General features: G+C 44.8%; 1 protein-coding gene across 8 annotated transcripts in view; it reads right to left on the bottom strand.

The window, feature by feature from the left end:
• The window catches only part of SBF2 (SET binding factor 2), a 517136-nt gene extending 497097 nt beyond the window's left edge, over window positions 1-20039 (bottom strand). For 4 of the 8 annotated variants that reach the window (XR_016231408.1, XM_008266103.5, XM_002708809.6 and 1 more), the window contains exon 1: window positions 19423-19629. Coding sequence is in view for 4 of the 8 variants with exons in the window: in XM_008266103.5 (XP_008264325.3) it covers window positions 19423-19477 (55 nt within the window). In the remaining 4 variants the exon portion in view is untranslated. Of the gene's footprint in view, window positions 1-19422; window positions 19630-19713 lie in introns of those variants that run through there. The other 4 variants (XR_016231409.1, XM_089328918.1, XM_070073459.2 and 1 more) reach the window with 2 other exon arrangements.
• Window positions 20040-20253: the final 214 nt, after the last annotated feature.

The raw sequence follows: 20253 nt of genomic DNA, 5'->3' as shown, positions 1-20253 counted from the left end.
TTAATGTATACTAAACTGATCTTCTGTATATAAAGAAAATTGAAAATAAATCTTGATAAGAATGGAAGGGGAGAGAGAGCGGGAAAGGGGAGGGTTGCGGGTGGGAGGGAAGTCATGGGTGGGGAGCCAATGTAATCCATAAGCTGTACTTTGGAAATCTATATTCATTAAATAAAAGTTAAAAAAAAAAACAGATAGCAATTAATGGGAATCGGGAAGAGGGGCAGGAGAGTAATACAGTTTTTGGGCAACAAGTACTCTGTATTTTCAAAAGTCTTCAGTATTTCACTACGTTAAAACAATTTTTATTCTGTTGTTCTCTCCTGTTTCTTCTTTTAAAAAATAGTTCTATTAACTCTAATCATGAATGGATTTGGTTTACTCAAGCTAAAATCATTTGGTAAAACAGTTGTCTCAAAAGAAAAAAGAAGAAACATTCTTTTCAAATTCCCTAGAAGATTGTGTGGGACAACTATATAAAGCATTTGTAGAATTCACTCCAGTCCTGCTACTTTCCATTGCAAATTAATTTTCGTATTAGTGTTTTCCAACTTTGTTTTGATAGTTGATTTCTCTCTGAATGTTACCAGAGTTAGCTGAAGCTGGGAAAAGTGACAGATATATTTGTACCTACAATCACATGTCAATAAATGCGAACTTTTTTTCACTTAAAAACTTTCCCCGAAACTAGTTATTTTCTTTAAACAAGAATGGTTAATTTTAAATTTTTAAACCTGCATTTTAAATGAACTATGACAGAATATTTGCTTGAAGAAGAAAATAATTTGTGATGCCAAGTTCAAAATAAGTCAATTATTTTCTTTAAATCATGGCACTATTTGATCTTATAAATTAATAAAGTACACACAGAGCTCAATGGATCAAGGAGGAAGATAACAACTACAGAATGATCTCATTTGTGAAAATGGACATTTCTTACCAGCAGGGAAGATAAAAAACATCTTTATCCCAACTCAGTCTTTTAGGGAAATCACGGAATAGAAAGCCCTATGACTGTCCACATAATAAATAATCATTTATCATTTATTCTGCTAAAATAATGGTATCTTTGCTGAAGACTTTTTTCCCCACTTTGAAGAGTTTCTCTGCTCTCTCAGAATACTAGAATCCATATGAACTATGCCCTCAAAGAATCATTTCAGTCAAGATAAAACAGACAAACGTGAAAGGACTTGAAAAAAGTTCAAAAACAGAATTTAAAGTAAGTTTACTTTGATGCAAAAAAATTTTTGAAAATCATGCATGATTTTTTCATAATTCACATTTTCCATTAACTTTTTAAGGTGCCCTCATAACAAGGAAAAGACCTTGGAGTATCAGAACTCAGATTTCTGAGTTCAAATATTCCTAGGACACAATAAAGGACAAGTATCAATTTGTAATGTTTCACAGTCATGATCTCTATTATGGATAAAGTCTAATCTCCCTGAACCAGCCCCTCAACATTCCCATCTTCACAACACTATAGTTTCCTCTGTTCTTTCTTCAGCAATAAATCTAAATGATAATGTTTTTCCTAATTAAGATCTCCCAGGAGGAAATGGGCACATACCCTATATTGCAAATGAGAGTATAAACTTACACAATTTTTCTGGAAGACAATTTAGCAATATACCTCAAAACTATTACAAATGCTCTTTGGACTTTCAGAAACAACTGGACCCAGAAGTTTAAATGATGATTCAAAGGTCTCTTTCTCTCTTCATTTTCTGGGTTTTTTTTTTTTTTTTTTTTTTTTTTTGCCTCAGCCTATGTTCAATATTCAGACAGACTTCCTAAACATAGCAGGAAAAACACACATTGGCAGCCTCAACTTAGTCACAGTATCCTTAGTCATCTCAGTAGAAAGAAATAGGCTTTCTTGTTTGTTCCAAAAGAAAAGACCCAAGACTGGCTCTAATCAGCCAAGCTTAAGGTGGGGTAGGGGTAACCTAGACTGACACTTTCCCTGAAACCACAGGGAACAGAAGGCATGGCACCCAAAGGAAAGGCTGCTGGCCAGAAAATTAACATATCTCCACATAAGCATACACATCTCCTTTGACCAAGGAGTTCTACTTCTAGGAATTAAAACATTATTTTTGGGGCCGGCTCTGTGGTGCACCATATGGGCACCAGGTTTGAGTCCCACCTGCTCTACTTCTGATCCGGCTCTCTGCTATGGTTTGAGAAAGCAATGGAAAATGGCCGCAGTCCTTGGGCCCCTGCACCTGCATGGGAGACCTGGAGGAGGCTTCCTGCTCCTGGCTTCAGATCAGCTCAGCTACGCCTATCAGGGTCATTTGGGGAATGAACCAGTGGATCGAAGACTCCTCTCTCTCTCTGGCTCTACCTCTCTCTGTGACTCTTCCGAATAAATAAAATAATAAATCTAAAAAAAAAAAAAAAAAAAAACCATTATTTTTGTGTGCCAGGCACTATTTTTAAGTACTTTTAAGAATTAATTCATTTAATCTTCACAACTCCATGAGGTAGACAGTATTATTTATTATTCCATTTTACAATTATAGAAACTGAGACACAGAAAAATAACTTGTCTAAGGTCAGAACTACGAGGAGTCAAAACCAGGAATCAAACCCAATCCACCTGGCCCCAGAGCATACTTTTAACATTAAGTACATTAAGTAATATAGTAAAATAATAAAACACTTTCTAGCTAATAAAAGTTAATGCTATATGTTTTATATATATATAGAGAGAGAGAGAGAGAGAGAAAGCTGTCGTTAAAACACACAGTTAAGTTGAAAAAACAGACTGCATAAATGAACTGAAGCTATAAACTTATTTTGTAAGAAGTAAAATAATGGGTCTGGCACCATGGTGCAGCAGGTTAAACCTCTGCCTAGGAGCCAGCACTATGGCTTAGCAGGTAAAGCCACCCCCTGCAGTGCCAGCATCCTATGTGGGTGGCAATTCAAGTCCTGGCTGCTCCACTTCGGATGCAGCTCTCTGCTATGACCTGGGAAAGCAGTAGAAGATGGCCCATGTCCTTGGGCCCCTGCACCCACTTGGGAGACCCAGAAGCAGCTCCAGGCACCTGGCTTCAGATCAGTGCAGCTCCAGCCATTGCAGCCAACTGGGGAGTGAACCAGCAGACGAAAGACCTCTCTTTCTCTCTGCCTCTCCTCTATGTAACTCTGACTTTCAAGTAAAATAAATAAATCTTAGCCGGCGCCGCGGCTCACTAAGCTAATCCTCCGCCTAGCGGCGCCGGCACACCGGGTTCTAGTCCCGGTCGGGGCGCCGGATTCTGTCCCGGTTGCCCCTCTTCCAGGCCAGCCCTCTGCTGTGGCCAGGGAGTGCAGTGGAGGATGGCCCAGGTGCTTGGGCCCTGCACCCCATGGGAGACCAGGAAAAGCACCTGGCTCCTGGCTCCTGCCATCGGATCAGCGCGGTGCGCAGGCCGCAGCGCGCCTGCCGCGGCGGCCATTGGAGGGTGAACCAACGGCAAAGGAAGACCTTTCTCTCTGTCTCTCTCTCTCACTGTCCACTCTGCCTGTCAAAATAAATAAATAAATAAATAAATAAATAAATAAATCTTAAAAAAAAAAAAAAAAAAAACTCTGTCTGCAGCACTAGCATCCCATATGGGCACCAGTAAGAGTCACAGCTGCTTCACCTCTGATCCAGCTCCCTGCTAATGGCCTGAGAAAGCAGCGGAGGATAGCCCGGGTACTTGAGCTCCTGCACCCATGTGAGAGACCTGGAAGAAGTTCCTGGCTCCTAGCTTCAGATCAGCCCATCTGCAGCTGTTTCAGCCATTTGGGGAGTGAATCAGTGGATGGAAGACCTCTCTGTCTCTCCTTCTCAAATAAATAAATAAATCTTTTATAAAAAAAGAAAGTAAAATAATAATAGTAATACATAAACACATATATGGATGTACAAAAAATTATCTGGAAAGACACATTTTAAAATGTCAGCAATATACCCCTCTGCAACCACTGGGGTGGCTATGATCAAAAACACAGAGAATAACAAGGGAGTGGCAAAAGCAAAAACAAGACAAGCAATCTTGATTCCTTAGGAGAATAGTAAGTAATCCACTGTAACTGAGGCTTACTTATTTGCCAATTATCAGCGACTCACAGAATTTCCATAAGTCTTGCAACAATTTCTTCAATAGCTTCAAACCTCACAACCCACAAATGCAAACAACTCTTGGTAAACATGGTGATTTCATCATATCTTTAGAATTATTCATTAAAAATCAACAATCCCTAGTGTAAGCCTCTATGCAATATGTACAGAAAAGGCTTTTGTTTTTTTTAATTAGATGCTAACTAATTATCCTGCTTAATCATTAGTAGATAAAAACAGATCCAAACACAGGAGTAAAATTAAAAGGACAGAACAACTTTCAGAAGTCATTACTTCAACATAATTGTACAAATTAAAACAGTCCAGAATCTAGGTGTTTTTGGACTCAAAACTATCATTTTCTGAAATCACGTCAACTGACATTCATGCTTACTGAGTAATGGTATCATTATTTGTTCAGATTAAAATCAAACAGGGAAGATTATAATGTATCAATTAAAAATACTTAGGAATACATAGTTCTACAGAGCTTATTTTTCTTTCAAAAGTGACAGAAAACACAGCGCTTGTTTAGCTGTGCTCTGAACTCTACATAAATGTTACGACCACATTTCTAGGTAACATCAAAGTGTTGTCAATGCTGTGGCCACGGGGGGCGAACAGGTACAAAAACCAGATGTCCCTTCCACATGGCTGTATCTGTTTACCTCTTCTTGAGCTGAACATTGATACAGCAATCAGTGCTATATTATTATATAAGCAATGACTAAGAAGAAGAGGATCTCCTAAGGCACAGTCCTGATATCAATTATCCAGAAAACCAGAATGAAGAAAGTGGAGCTTCAATAGACATTCAGGAATGGATTATCTGTCTGGCCTCCTCTAGGGGACCTAGACTTGAAGAGGCATGTAGAAAGGAAAGATGACCTTTATCATACAATGGCAGGGCTAAAACTAAACAGAACAGTATCTATTTTAAGAGTCCACAGACCGAAATGAAGTAAAACTATAACTCACAAACCAGACAACTGAACTTAAAAGTTAATTCTCCGGCTTCACTGCCCTCTTGCTTTGTTTTTAACCTCTAGAAAAGTTGATCAATGATCCACCTTTGTTTCAGCTGTGTCTCAGCAAATAAAGGGAAAACAATTTGGGAGGGGGAGTTAGTTTGGCCAGAATGTTAAGAAAAAACCTACTTCATGAGACCACTGGAGAAAAAAAATTGGTGTTCTAAGCACAAACCAACCCTTCCCAGGTGGAGGCTTTCCTTTCACTGATAACTTTGGAAGTCCGAAGTTTCATTCTATTAAGAGAACTAAAAAGTTTCTGTACAAAGTACCTGGAAGCAAATTCACCATGACAAGGTCTGAAGAGACAGATATACAGTCAAGAGTCTGCAACTTTCTATAATGTTTGAAATTTTGATATTATCTATTACAATAATAATGATTTACATAAAATAGAAAAACAGGTCAGCAGAAGTACTAGGCAAAGGAATATGCAGAAACATGTAGCAGGAATGTGGTAGAGAACCGCAACAGTCACAAGTCAAAGCTGGGTAGAAAATTAGGTAAAAAGAAATTCTAAATCACATGGACACAAGAACTCAAGGCAAGGCAGAAAGAAATCAGTCATAAATGGAATCCACAAAAAGGTAAATTCAAGATGTGAGTTAAACAGGACATGCAATTTGTTATGAAAAGTGAACAAGAAAAGATCAGATCACTAGACTGAAATCAAAGGCACTAGCCCTGCTTCTTATGAAAGCAGACACTTTTCCCAAAGTGTTACTCTGTTTGTCCTAGTAAATGTAAAAGCACAACATGGTTCTTAAAGTCTTTGGTGGCAATATTCCTAGATTCTAAGACCAATAGGGGCCAGCAGTAGGTTAATCCTCCGCCTGCGGCACGGGCATCCCATATGGGCACCGGTGCTAGTCCTGGCTGCCCCTCTTCCAATCCAGCTCTCTGCTATGGCCTGGGAAAGCATAGAAGATGGCCCAAGTCCTTGGGCCCCTGCACCCGAGTGGAAGACCCAGAAGAGGCTCCTGGCTTCGGACCGGCGCAGGTCTAGCCGTTGCGGCCATCTGTGGAGTGAACCAATGGAAGGAAGACCTTTCTGTCTCTCCCTCTCACTGTCTGTAACTCTACCTCTCAAATAAATAAATAAAATCTTAAAAAAAAAAAAAAAAAGAAGAAGGGGAGCAGCTAGAACTCGAACAAGCACCCACATGGGATGCCAGCTCAATCAGCTGAGGCTTTACCCACTATACCACAACGCCAGCCCCTGTCTTATGTAATTTTTGAAACTCTCATTAGACTTTATCATTTCTGCAATTCAACAAACATGTCTTACTGAGCACTAACAAGCCAAATAACTCTAGGATATAAGAAGTCCTTGTATCCTGAAGAGAAAGCATTCGAAGTTTTTTAACCAAAGCTTTCTTACCTTTCTAAATCAGACAACTCAAAGAAATAGTCTTCATCTATTGCTTTGAATTCCCATCCCTCCCCCTAACTAAAGTTTTGCAAGTTTACAACACAATAGTCAGCTGAAAACAATTTATGGGTACGACTATTCTTGATGTAAATTCTCAAAAGACAGTATGGTATACTGCTTTTTGTCCAACAGGAAACTCCCAGTCCAGGATTTTCAACTCAATAGCTATATAAGTATTCACAAAAAACTGGGGGTTGAAGGACCAGCACTGTGGCAGAGCAGGTAAAGCTGCTAACCTTCAAGATGAGCATCCCATACTGGCACCAGTTCGTGTTCCTGATGCATCCACTTCCAATACAGCTCCCTGTTAATGGCCTGGGAAAAGCAGCTAAGACAGCCCAAGTGCTTGGGCCCCTGCTACCCATATCAAAGACCTGGAAGATGCTCCTGGGTTCTACCTGGCCCAGCCCTGGCCACTGCAGTCATCTGGGGAATGAATGAGAGGACAGAAGATCTCTCTTTTTCTGTCTCTCCCTCTCTGCATATAAATATTTCACATAAATAAATAAATATTTAAAAAAAAAATGGGGATTAGTGGGCGGAAGGAGGAGACTTCAATAGTTCCTTCTTATCCAGAACCTGCAATAGAAATAGTTATCTGCTTGGTTAACTTTCAACTCTAAACTTTAACGAAATACAAAGCTCTCAACTGATTTCTATCTGCCACACTTAAAACTGTGAAATACTCCCTTCACATTCTACAACTCTGATTAAAAAAAAAAAATTATTTATTTGAGGGGCTGCCTCTTACAACACTGACATTTCATATGGGTGCTGGTTCAAGTCCTGGCTGCTCCACTTCCAACTCAGTTCCCTGCTAATGTGCCTGGAAAAGCACTGAATAATGACTCAAGTCCTTGGATACCTGCCACACATGTGAGAGACCTGGAAGCAGCTCCTAATTCCTGGCTTTGGCCTGGTCAAGTCCCAGTTCTTGTGACCATTTGAGAAGTGAATCAGCAGATAGAAGAGCTCTCACTCTGTCTCTACTTCTCTCAGTAACTCTTGCAAGTGAATAAATAAATCCTAAAAAAAAAAAAAAAAAAAAAAAAAAAAAACCAGGCCAGTACTGTGGCATACAAGGTTAAACTACTACCTGCAATGCCAGCATCCCATATAAGTGCCAGTTCGACTCCCAGCTGCTCCACTTCCAATCCAGCTCCCCGTTAATGCATCAGAGAAAACAAAAGAAGATGGCCCAAGTGCTTGGGCTCCTGCACCCACGTGGGAGACCCAGAAGCTCCTGGCTCCTGGCTCTAGCCTTGGCCCAGGCCTGGTCCTTGCGGCCATTTGGGAAGTGAACCAGCAGATGGAGACTATCTCTCTCACTTGCTCCTTCTTTCTCTGCATCTCTGCCTTTCAAATAAATAAATAAATCTTTAAAAAGAAAAAAAAAATCTACTTATTTGAAAGGGAGAGAAAGAGAGAGAGAGGGAGGGAGGGAGGGAGGGTTGGGAAGGAGGGAGAGAAGTATGTTCCACGTGCTGGTTCACCATTCAAATGCCTGCAATAGCCAGGGGTAGGCCTAAGCCAAGAATCAGGAACTCCATGCAGGTCTCCCACAAGTATGGCAAGAACCCAAGAACTTAGGCCATCATTTGCTACCTCCCAGGCACATTAGCAGGAAGCTAGATTAGAAGTAGAGAGTAGCCCAGACTCAAAACTATACTCTGATAAAAGATGTGGGTGTGCCAAGTGGCAGCTTAACCCACTGTGCCACAATGTCTACCCTTATATTTGTGGATTTTGATGTATCTGTGAATCTAGATTAAGATGGGCTACATAAAACAGAAAACCTATATTAAAAGTCTTAAGGACAACAAGATGACAGCTTCGTGTTAAAAAAAAAAAGCCAAGGGCACCTAAACGGGTCTGCTGTAACAACCCCACTATAAGTCACTAGGCATGCAGGTTCCTTCTAGCTTTTTATTCTGACATCCTCAGAGTATGGGTCCTTGCCTATTTTCTCCAAGATGGCTTCTAGAGCTCCATCTTACAAAAGAGAAAAGCTTGGAAGGCATCCCCTCATCCATGAAGAATACTTTTGGGATATTGCATTCATCACTTCTACTTACACACAAATGGCCAGAACTTATTCACATGTTTATACCTGTTAGAAACTTGAGAACAGTCCCTCACCTTGTAGAATCAGAATCAAAACAGAGTGAGTGTGGCTAAAAGCTAATTGCAGATCTCCTGCTTCTGTACATATTAGCTTTGCTTGCTAACGGCTAAGGATGTATCTTGTGAAACTATGTGGGCCCAAATTCCCAGGAACTAGGTTGACCAGGATGTGTCCTTCACTGTTATCCTACAACCATATCTTGGATCTGTTTTATTGGGTTTGTTGTTGTTATCTTACAACCATATTCTGGTTTTCCTCTTTATTGTTCACTGCATACCAGGGGTCCCATTTGAAATTGTGAGCCCTAGTGGACAGAATACTATAAAAAGCTGTGTAATCCGCTCTTGGGGGCCGCACTCTGGTAAGGAGTGTTGGTCCCGATTGGTGGCCGGTCCCAATCGGTTACCTTGCCATTCATTTGTCTCTCATTTGCTTCTCATTTTCAATAAATTTCATGTGTGACTGTTCCTAGTTTTTGTTAACATTTTGTTTTAGCTGACGAGTGGATGCAACAATCTGCACAGCTACATACTAACCATAAATCAGGGGACCTATCCCATCAAGAATGGCTGCTAGGGAGAAATAAATGTTTCTCCTAAACTCTCCAAACTGTTTTTTGTGGTTCCTTTTCTTTTTCAATCCCTTAGCAATGGTGTTCCCCAAAGATTGGTCCTTGATTCTTCCTAAGTTTGCATGTGGTTTATTCTCCAAGGGTTCATATGCTTAATATGAAGGTCTTGAGGTGAGGGAACCTTTAGAAGTGAGCCCTAGTGCGCAGTATCTGCATCACTGGAGCACTGCCCTGAGGAAGGATTATGCTAGCCTCAGAGTGAGTTAGTTCCCATAACAATGGGTGGTTACAAAGAGAGCAACATGGGGCCCCTCCCCACTCTTTGGCTTCCAGACTTGCCATGTGATCTCTCTCATGCATACACTCCAACCATGAAGCCGCCCATCACACTGTGATGTAGCCAGAAGATCCTCACCAAAGCCAAGCAGAAGCCAGCACCATGCTCTTGGATCTTGAAAACTGTGACCTTAATAAACTTCCTAATAAAGTACCCAGCCTTAGAAATTTTGTTATAGCAACAGAAAGTAGACTAACACAGTCCTCTATTCTTTCGTCTTTATGTCAACTCCCTGAGGGAACCTACACAATGTCACAGTTCTAGCTACTATAATGATTTTCCAGTCTTTGTGAAGAGTCTCAATTTGTCCCTACTTCTAAAGTCTCGATTGGAATGGTCACAAAATAAAATTCATTTTCTTGTATGTCCACAAAGACATATAAATAATTTTTTTTGACAGGCAGAGTGGACAGTGAGAGAGAGAGACAGAGAGAAAGGTCTTCCTTTGCCGTTGGTTCACCCTCCAATGGCCGCCGTGGCCTGCGCGCTGCGGCCAGCGCACCGTGCTGATCCGAAGGCAGGAGCGAGGTACTTATCCTGGTCTCCCATGGGGTGCAGGGCCCAAGTACCTGGGCCATCCTCCACTGCACTTCCCTGGCCACAGCAGAGAGCTGGCCTGGAAAAGGGGCAACCGGGACAGAATCCAGCGCACCGACCTGGACTAGAACCCGGTGTGCCGGCACCACAAGGCCGGCTAGACATATAAATAATTTTAAAATAAAATATTTTCGGGGCGGGCACTGTGGCGTAGCGGGTAAAGCCACTGCCTGCAGTGCTGGCATCCCATATGGGCACCAGTTTGAGACCCAGCTGCTCCACTTCCCATCCAACTCTCTGCTATGGCCTGGGAAAGCAGAAGAAGGCCCAAGTCCTTGGGCCCCTGCACCAGTGTGGGAAGACCCAGAGAAGGCTCCTGGCTCCTGGCTTAGGATCAGTGCAGCTCCAGCTGTTGCGGTCATCTGGAGAGTGAACCAGCGGATGGAAGACCACTCGCTCGCTCTCTCTCTGCCTCTCCTTCTCTCTGTGTGTTAACTCTGACTTTCAAATAAATAAATCTTCAAAAAATAAATAAAAATATTTTCAATCTTTCTATTTAAATTACAGTATAACAGGTATCTCAGACCTTCCAATTTGCAATTTTAAAGTCATCTTGAAAAAAATAAATAAAGTCATCTTGAACTACTCTTTTTACTTTCCACAGTCATGAGCTGCAGGTCACACTAAGCTCTGAAAAAGAATTGGAATTGGACACAATGTCTGCACATCATATGGAGTGGAACATGCATTCATTAAACTGATTTTGGTCTCCACAGCTCTACCACACTGTTCTAAAAATCATTATCCTTATTATCAAACTCATGGGTCTATGTTTAGTTCTCACATGACATATTCAGAGTATCTGATACTAATTCCATTTCCTTCTCATCAAAATTCTCCAAACCTAGCATTTTCAAACCACCTTTGTTCTCTTAAAATACCCTCGATAATCCTACTCCAATTCCTGGCTGCTGCTCTATCTACTGCTTGACTATTGATTTTTCTCTGGGTTCAATGCTTCCCCTTCTCTGTTCACTCTCTACACATTCTCTGAGCAATCTCATTCTTTTCATATCTGACAATCAGCTAGGTATTGGTAACTGCAAAACTTTTTTTTAATTTATTTTTAAGGAATACAAATTTCATAAGTACAATTTTAGGAATATAGTTATTCTTGCCACCATACCTGCCCTCCCACCCACACTCCCAACCCTCCTTCTCCTCCCTCTCCCTTTCCCAGTTCCATTCTCCATTAAGATGCATTTTCAGCCGGCACCGTGGCTCAATGGGCTAATCCCTCCACCTAGCGGCACCGGCACACCGGGTTCTGGTCCCGGTTGGGGCACCGAATTCTGTCCCGGTTGCCCCTCTTCCAGGCCAGCTCTCTGCTGTGGCCCGGGAAGGCAGTGGAGGATGGCCCAAGTGCTTGGGCCCTGCACCCCATGGGAGACCAGGAGAAGCACCTGGCTCCTGCCATCGGATCAGCGCGGTGCGCCAGCCGCAGCGTGCCAGCTGTGGCAGCCATTGGAGGGTGAACCAACGGCAAAAGGAAGACCTTTCTCTCTCTCTCTCTCACTGTCCACTCTGCCTGTCAAAAAAAAAAAAAAAAAAAGATGCATTATGCATTTTCAATTAACTTTGTACACAGAAGACCAACTCTATATTAAGTAAAGATTTCAATAATTTGCACACACATGCACACACACAAAAAAAACTGAGAACTAGTTTTACAGTTAACTCTCATAATACAACTCATTGAGGACAGAGGTCCTACACAGGGAGTTAGTGCACAGCGACTCCTGTTTTTAAGTATGAAGCCAGTGACCAGCCAAGGCACCTGACATGAGATACCTACGCAATGGAAGCCTTTTGAGTCCACAAATTCCATCAGTATTTAGACAAGACCATAAGCAAAGTGGAAGTTCTCTCCTCCCTTTAGAGAAAAGTATATACTTCTTTGATGGCCACTTCTTTCCACTGGGGTCTCATTCATAGAGATCCTTCATGTAGAACATTTTTTTGCCAGCGTCTTGGCTTTCCATGCCTGAAATGTTCTCACGGGCTTTTCAGCCAGACCTGGAAGCTTTAAGGGCTGATTCTAGGAGTAACTGCAAAATTAAAACTCTAATCCTCACCTCTGCCTAATCTCCTGACCCATATGCAACCATTCCTTGTTTATCAATGCTGAAAGTTCTGAGAAACGTTTCAATGGGTGATTTCAACACTGTGCAAATGTGAGACAGCATACTTAACACAGATGGTATAGGTGTACACTATACACCTTGACTATGACATGAATATATGATATTGCCTATTGCTCCTAGGGCATGATGATCAAAACAACAGGGGTTTAAATCAAGCACAAAAGAAAATAATACAATCAAAAGACATGGCAAACACCAGATATATGAGGCTGCTGCCGGCAAAACACAGCATTATGTTTTATAGTATACTTTTATAAGAAAGAATACAAAGTCTAAAATAACAATAAAAAGTACAGACTAGCAAGACATAAAAACTAACAGTCATTTATTACCATTATCAAATAGTATATACCATACATAACTGTACCTGCTATACTTTAATACAATTGGCAATGTGACAAGTTTGCTGTGTATCAGCACAAACATGTAAGTAATGTGTTGCCCTTTAACATCATGAGGTCATAGGAATTTTTCAGTTTCATTATAATCTTATGGGACCATAGTTGTATATATAATCCCTTAATGATAAAAACCTCATTATGTAGTGCATAGTAAGTGACATCTCTACCTTGATTATATGCTTTCCTTTAACAAGTGTAAAAACCAAGATGGGGGGGGGGGGGCACAGCAGGTTAAAGCCCCAGCCTGAAGCACCAGCATCCTATTGGGTGCCGGTTCGAGTCCCGGCTGCTCCACTTCCAATCCGGCTCTCTGATATGCCCTGGGAAAGCAGTGGAAGCAGCCTAAGTCTTGGGCTCCGACATCCGTGTGGGGAGACCTGGAGGAAGCTCAGCTCTGGCCACTGCAGTCATCTTGGGAGTGAACCATCGGATGGAAGGCCTCTCTTTCTTTCTCCGGCTCTACCTCTATCTGTAACTTTGTATTTCAAATAAATAAAAATAATAAATCTATAAAAAAAAGCCAAGCTAGGCATTTCCTTCCTTCATCTAAGTTCAATTCTTCTCCTGAATTCTCTTTCCGCATTCATAGCAACTCCACCCATGGAATTATTCAAGCTAGACACTCTGAGGCCCTCAACTACTCCTTCTACTGTACCCTTCACATTCATTCACTAATAAATTTTGTCAATCTGAGCTTTTAAATTTCTCTAGCACCCATACCTTCCTTTCCATTTCTACTGTAAAAGCTCTGGAGTTTTCCCAAACTGGTCCTTATTCCTATTGTTCACTGCCATTTGAGTCACATTTCTGTGCTGATGCTGACTTTCAAGAATTCTTGGGGCCAGTGTTGTGGCATAGTGTGTAAAACTGCTAGCTGGGGGCCGGCGCCGCGGCTCACTAGGCTAATCCTCCGCCTAGCGGCGCCGGCACACGGGTTCTAGTCCCGGTCGGGGCGCCGGATTCTGTCCCGGTTGCCCCTCTTCCAGGCCAGCCCTCTGCTGTGGCCAGGGAGTGCAGTGGAGGATGGCCCAGGTGCTTGAGTCCTGCACCCCATGGGAGACCAGGAAAAGCACCTGGCTCCTGGCTCCTGCCATCGGATCAGCACGGTGCGCCAGCCGCGGCGGCCATTGGAGGGTGAACCAACGGCAAAGGAAGACCTTTCTCTCTGTCTCTCTCCCTCACTGTCCACTCTGCCTGTCAAAAAAAAAAAAAAAACCTGCTATCTGGGATGCCAGCATCCCATATGGGCACTGGTTCGTAGCTGCTCCATTTCCAATCCAGCTCCCTGCTAACAACCTGGGAAAGCACAGGAGGATGGCCCAAGTGCTTATGCCCCTACAGCCATGTGGGAAACCAGGAAGAAGCTCCTGGCTTCAGCCTGGCCCAGTCCCAGCAGTTGCAGCTATTTGTGGAGTGAACTAGTGGACTAAAGATCTCTTTCTCTGTCTTTCCCTCTAACTCTGACTTTCAAATAAATAAATAATCTTTCTTTAAAAAAAAAAAAACTCATTTTTTCCATAGAATATTATCTACACTCAATCTTATTTCATGTAAATTATACTTCAAGAAACTGGACAAAAAAGTATTCCAAATAAGGAAACACGCATATATCTCACTATCAAGAGTCTACAAATTAGGGCAGGCATTTAGCCAAGCACTTAAGACACTCATGTCCCATGTCAGAGTGTCTGGGTTCACTTCTTAGCTAATTCCTGATTCCAATTTCCCACCAATGCTGGCATTGGAAGGCACCAGATGATGGGTGAAGTAACTGGGTTCCTGCCACTCTGGATTACGTTCTGGCATCCAGGCTTCATGCTCAACTCTGCATGGCCCCTTCCCTGAATCTAGGTCTGGCAGCCACTGCAGGCATTTGGGAAGTAAACCAATAAATGGGAGTTGTGTGTCCCTCTTAAAAAAAAATCCACAATTGGTATGTTTCTAGATTTTATAACTTAAAAAATCTTTCAGGGGGCTGGCGTTGTGACACAGTAGGTAAAGTCAACACCTGCAACCCCAGCATCCCTTATGAGTACCAGTTCAAGTCCCAGCTGCTCCGCTTTTGATCCAGCTCCCTGCTGATGGCTTGGGGAAAGCAGCAGAAGATGGTTTAAGTGCTTGGGCCCCTGCACCCACATGGGAGACCAGGAAGAAACTCCTGGCTTTGGCCTGACCCAGCACTGGCCATTGAGGCCATCGGGGAAGTAAACCAGCAGATCGAAGATCAATCTCTCTGTCTGTCTCTCTCTGTCTCAAACTCCAAGTTTCAAAAATAAATCTTTAAAAAAAAAATCTTCCTTTTCCTTACCAGGGACAGAGGAGTGTAGCACTGTACCCTTTGCGAACAGGTGGCACTTGTAGGAACCAAAGTGAGTCAGAGTCAGGGATGGGAAGATCCACGTTATAGGGGAATAGTCAAATACATGTCAGAGGCCAAGGGTCACAGCAGGAAGGACAAATGCTTGGGGCACTGGGGTACAAGGGCAGAGAAGAGGATGTCTTTGCATGACAGCAACCCAGGGTGGGGAATCAGAGCCTGAGTGAAGTGAGAGGTGTGTCCACAGAGAGTGGGGAGACCAACTTGGGGAATCAGAGCAGAGTGGTGAGGGTGTCACTGTATTGAGTCATCCTGATATGGGTAAGCTCTTAGATCCTGAAAGTGGAGTAAAACCATGAAAATTCTAAACCACAGACAGAGGCAAGAGTGGTAGTAAAGATGAATGACTGGTTATGTATAAGATGACTGAACAAATAAGTAAATATATTAAGGGCAACAGAAACCAGATTTCTCACTGTCAGAGTAGAGTTTACAATAATACGGAGAAAAACTAGAATGGATACTGGCATGTTGGATTGAAATCAGAGATGCTGGTATGAATTCATACTTTTCAATATATACAGAAAAATAAACATATATGTAAATGTGTGTGCATAGATACATATACACATACATAATCTTCAGCTCCAACGATTAACAGGGCATAGGAACAGTAACAATACAACAGCAATAATCACTAGCACTAAAGTCTCAGCTTCTAAATGGCCTTATGCAGCAAAAGAAATCAGAGTTCCCTACAAAAATGGCTGATTCCAGAGCCAAGGCAGGAAAAATACAAAATGACCCATGAACATCTTCTTGTGCCAAAAAGTAAAGATGTGTTCAAAGGAGGATAGGGACATGTCCTAAGGACAAGAAAACCAGCTTGAATGGGCTCCCACTGACCAAACAAGAAACAGGACAAACATCAAAATAAATGGTCCAGAGCAAGTGATTAGCCTAGCAGGTTAATAAGATGCTGGAATCCCACATCAGACTTCTATTCCCAGCTCTATTCCTAAACTTCAATTCCTAGCTCCTGACTGCAGCCCCCTGCCAATGCAGACCTAGGAGGCAGTGGTGATGGGTCAAGTAAGTAGCTTCTCTTGGGAGACCTGGATTCAGTTGCCAGTTCCTGGCTCTGGCCCTACCACAGCCCTGGCCACTATGGACATGTGGTGAGTGAACCAGCCAATGGAAACTCTCTCTCTTCCCCTCAGATGATTTTTTTTTTTTTTTTTTGACAGGCAGAGTGGACAGTGAGAGAGAGAGACAGAGAGAAAGGTCTTCCTTTTGCCGTTGGTTCACCCTCCAATGGCCGCCGCGGCCGGCGCGCTGCAGCCGGCGCACCGTGCTGATCCGATGGCAGGAGCCAGGAGCCAGGTGCTTTTCCTGGTCTCCCATGGGGTGCAGGGCCCAAGCACCTGGGCCATCCTCCACTGCACTCCCTGGCCACAGCAGAGGGCTGGCCTGGAAGAGAGGCAACCGGGACAGAATCCGGCGCCCCGACCGGGACTAGAACCCGGTGTGCCGGCGCCACTAGGCGGAGGATTAGCCTGGTGAGCCGCGGCGCCGGCTCTCAGATGATTTTTTTTTAAGATTTATTTATTTATTTGAAAGGCAGAGTTACAGAGAGCAGAAGCTTAGAGAGAGACAGGGAGAGAGATAGAAGAGGTCTTCCTTCTGCTGGTTCACTTTCCAGATGGCCGCAAAAGCCGGGGCTGTGCCGATCCAAAGCCAGGAGCCAGGAGCTTCCTCTGGGTCTCCCATGTGGGAGCAGGGGCCCAAGGACTTGGACCATCTTCCACTGCATTCCCAGGCCATAGCAGAGCGCTGGATCAGAAGTGGAGCAGAGGGCACTAGAACTGGCACCCATATGGGATGCCGGCACTGCAGGCAGCAGCTTTACCTGCTACACCATATAGCTGGCCCCTCAAATGATTTTAAAATGCACAAATATGGTGCTACGGTCTGAATATTGTATCCCCCAAAATTCATATGCTTAAGACCTAACCATATAGTGTGATGGTATTAGGAGATGGGGCTTTGGGAGGTGATGAGGTCATGGGGGTGGAAGCCTCATGATTAGGATTAATTCATGTATTAAGAATACCCCATATAGCTCATTTGCCCATTAGGCCATGTGAGGTTAAAGAAAGAATGTGCTATACGAAAGCTGGCTTTCATCAGACACACCCAATCTGTTGGAGCCTTGATTTTGAGAGTTCCTAACCACCAGAACTACTAGAAATAAATTTCCGCTGTTTAGAATCCAGCCAGTTTAAGGTATTTTTGTTATAGCAGCACAGACTAAGATAAATCCTAACAAGATATAATTTCCTAAGAAAACAAAAAACCACGAATACATGTAGATGTCTGTAAGTGAATGCACTATGAGCTCAGTGAGAACAAGATATTTACACTGTTTCAAAGTACTCCTCATAAAACTATTAATTATGTTAACTTTATGGTGGAAAAGCCTGGCAGACGCTGGTTATATCACATAGAGTGAAAATCTCCAGTAATGAGACAAGGTAAAAAGGCGCACCACCTGATTGGAAGAAATGAGCATCATGTCTGTGACATTCCTTCCATAGTGTACAACCTGTACACTGACCATGAGAGAACAGACAATCCCAAGCTGAAGAACATTCTATAAAGTAACTGACTTGTAATTGTCAAAAGAATCAAGGTCATCCAAGTCAGGGGAAGATAAAGGAACTGCTCCAAACTGAAGGACACTAAAGAGTCCTGACAAATGAAGTCAACACACAACACTGAACTGAATCCTTCCACTAGTGAAGACATTAAAAGCATCAACAAAACTCTTAACCATCTGAGAAGTACATGGGCTATTGTATCAGTGTGAATTTCCTATCTTGATGATTGTGCTGATTATGTAGGTTGAGTGTTCTTGTTCACAGAAAATGCACACCAAAGTGCTCTGGGATGATAAGGCATCAGGTCAGAAACGTCCTCTTAAATTGTTCAGGGAAAACATTCTTTGTATCAGACTGGTAACTTTTCTCTAAGTTTGCAGTTGTTTCAAAATTGTTTACTGTCGATAAAGACTAATCAAGGTTAAACACAGTATTTCCCCACACTGTTGATCTTGGTGTAAAGTGGTCCCAGACTATGCAAAATTACTGGGAAATAAAAAATTGGGGGGCCAGAAGGTATTTTAAATACAGCCCAACTCCTTCTCTGTAACAACTGACCCCAACCAGGTCCTGAGTGGTGATAGACGACATAGGAAAGGTTTGTGCTAAAAGAGAGGGGGCAGTTCTTGGAAGAGGAATAAGGAAAGGGCAGCAGACCAAGAGTGGGTAGAACAATGGTGTTCTGCAGCTACCAATGGCTGTAGTCACCAGCAAAGCACAATCTCAGCATCTCCTCTGAAAAACGAAGGGGGTGAAGAGTTGCTTATCGAAAATTCCTTGCAAGTGTGAGACCAGAATTGCTCTGAAATAAAAGTGCTTCCGTAGCGCAGTTTGTTGTTATGCTGAGCTACATACAGTAATACAAAGGAACACAAAAAGAAACGTGCGTGAACTCTGAATTCTCTTCAGCTGTGAAAGTGCGTCCGTTACAATGCAAAATGCAAAGCATCTGCCAAACTGTTCCTTGTGAAGAAAATTTCCGACCAATAAACTTGTGAAACAAGATCACCTTCGGCGGTCAGGGGCTGTCCTTAACGAAAAGACAGCATTTCATTACTGAAACGACCGTCCCGTTTGTCCTGAAACACACAGAGTATTTCCTATTTCCTAGAAATGCCTGCAAGCGCGAGGATCCTTTCTCTGGCCCGGTACCCCGCGTTCACGGGGACGGTCGCCAGGCCCCCAGCGGCTCAGGGGCGAGGTGGCCCTGGACGCTGAGCACTTCCTTCTGCAGAGGACGGCCCCCTGCGTCACTCATTACTCACTCAGGATGCGGGGCACAAGTTTGGCCCCGAAGAACTCAGCACAGTGGGCTCCCACCCTCCCAGCCCAGCGGTCCTGGGCCCAGTCCCGCCGGCACGACGGCGCTGCCCCGGGACCCAGCCGCCTCCAGGACGGGGGGTCGCGGTCTGGGACCCTCCCCGGCTGGCCCGCCCGGCCCCGGCGGCCTTGGCCTCCGCCGCCGTCTCCCGCCGCGCGGGTCCCCCACGCCCACCGCGAGGCTCGGCGCCGCCTAGAAGGCCCTACGCCGGCCGGCCGCCGCCCGCCGCCCGCTCGTTCGACCGCTCCTTCGCGGCGCGACCTGGCCCTCCCCGCCTCCCCGCTCCACGCCTCCGGGCCCGGACGCCCGGCCCCGCGGAGCCCACTGGACAGCAGCCGGGGGGCGGAGGCGAGAGGCCCGGGGGCGGCGCCCTCCCCGCACCCTTACCTGGCTTGTCGTGGTCGTAGCCTACCACAATAAAGTAGTCGGCCAGCCGGGCCATGGCCGCCGCCGCCGCCGCGCCCGGGACGCGAGTGCCCGTCGCCGCTCTCGCCGCCGCCGCCCACCCGGCCGGCAGGGCTCAGCATTTTCCCTGCAGCGGCACTAGCGGCAGCGGCGGCGCTTCAGCCATGTTTGACAACCCAGGCGCGCTGTGCGCCTGCGCGGCGCCGCGCGCCAGCTCCTCCCCGCCCCCTCCCGCGCGGCCCCGTGGCCCCGGGCCCCTGCACACACACACACCCTGGGCTGCGGGCAGCGCGGGCGGTCTCCCGTGGCCGGGTGGGCGGCCAGGAGTGTTCCCGCCACGCGCGCGGCCACCGAAGTTCCTGGAGGCGCTGGTCTCTGAGTCCTGGCTGCTGCCTCGCGGGCCCCCTCCCCTGTGTTTCTCAAAGCAGGGGTCCTTCCTTCCGCTTCTCTATTCTCTCTTTCTGGATTTGGGAGAAGGGCCTGGGAGGACTGAGGGGTCACTTGGAAAGTTTGCTGTTTCCGCCGCTCACCATCACCACCACCACCACAAAACTAGAGATTCTTCTGCCCTGAACTGGAAGCAAGGAATCTGCACCGCCGGAGCTTTCGCGGCGCGTTTCCTGTTTATGTTGTGCGGACCGGAATGTCAGGGACTGCCGCCGAGCGGGCGGGGGAGGGCAGGCCGCTGAGCAACCCTGCGGCGCCGCGGGTTTCAGCGCGGGGCGGCAGGCCCGGGCTTCCCCCGGGGCGCGCGGGGGAGCCGGATTCCACCGAGGAACGCGGCATCCCCGGGATCCTCCCGCCAGAAGCTGG

The sequence above is a fragment of the Oryctolagus cuniculus genome, chromosome 1, assembly GCF_051225735.1.
Source record: "Oryctolagus cuniculus isolate XC-2025 breed Fujian yellow rabbit chromosome 1, ASM5122573v1, whole genome shotgun sequence".
NCBI classification, from domain to species: domain Eukaryota; kingdom Metazoa; phylum Chordata; class Mammalia; order Lagomorpha; family Leporidae; genus Oryctolagus; species Oryctolagus cuniculus.
Note: the sequence above shows the minus strand (reverse complement) of the source record. Positions and strands in the feature narration are given on the sequence as shown.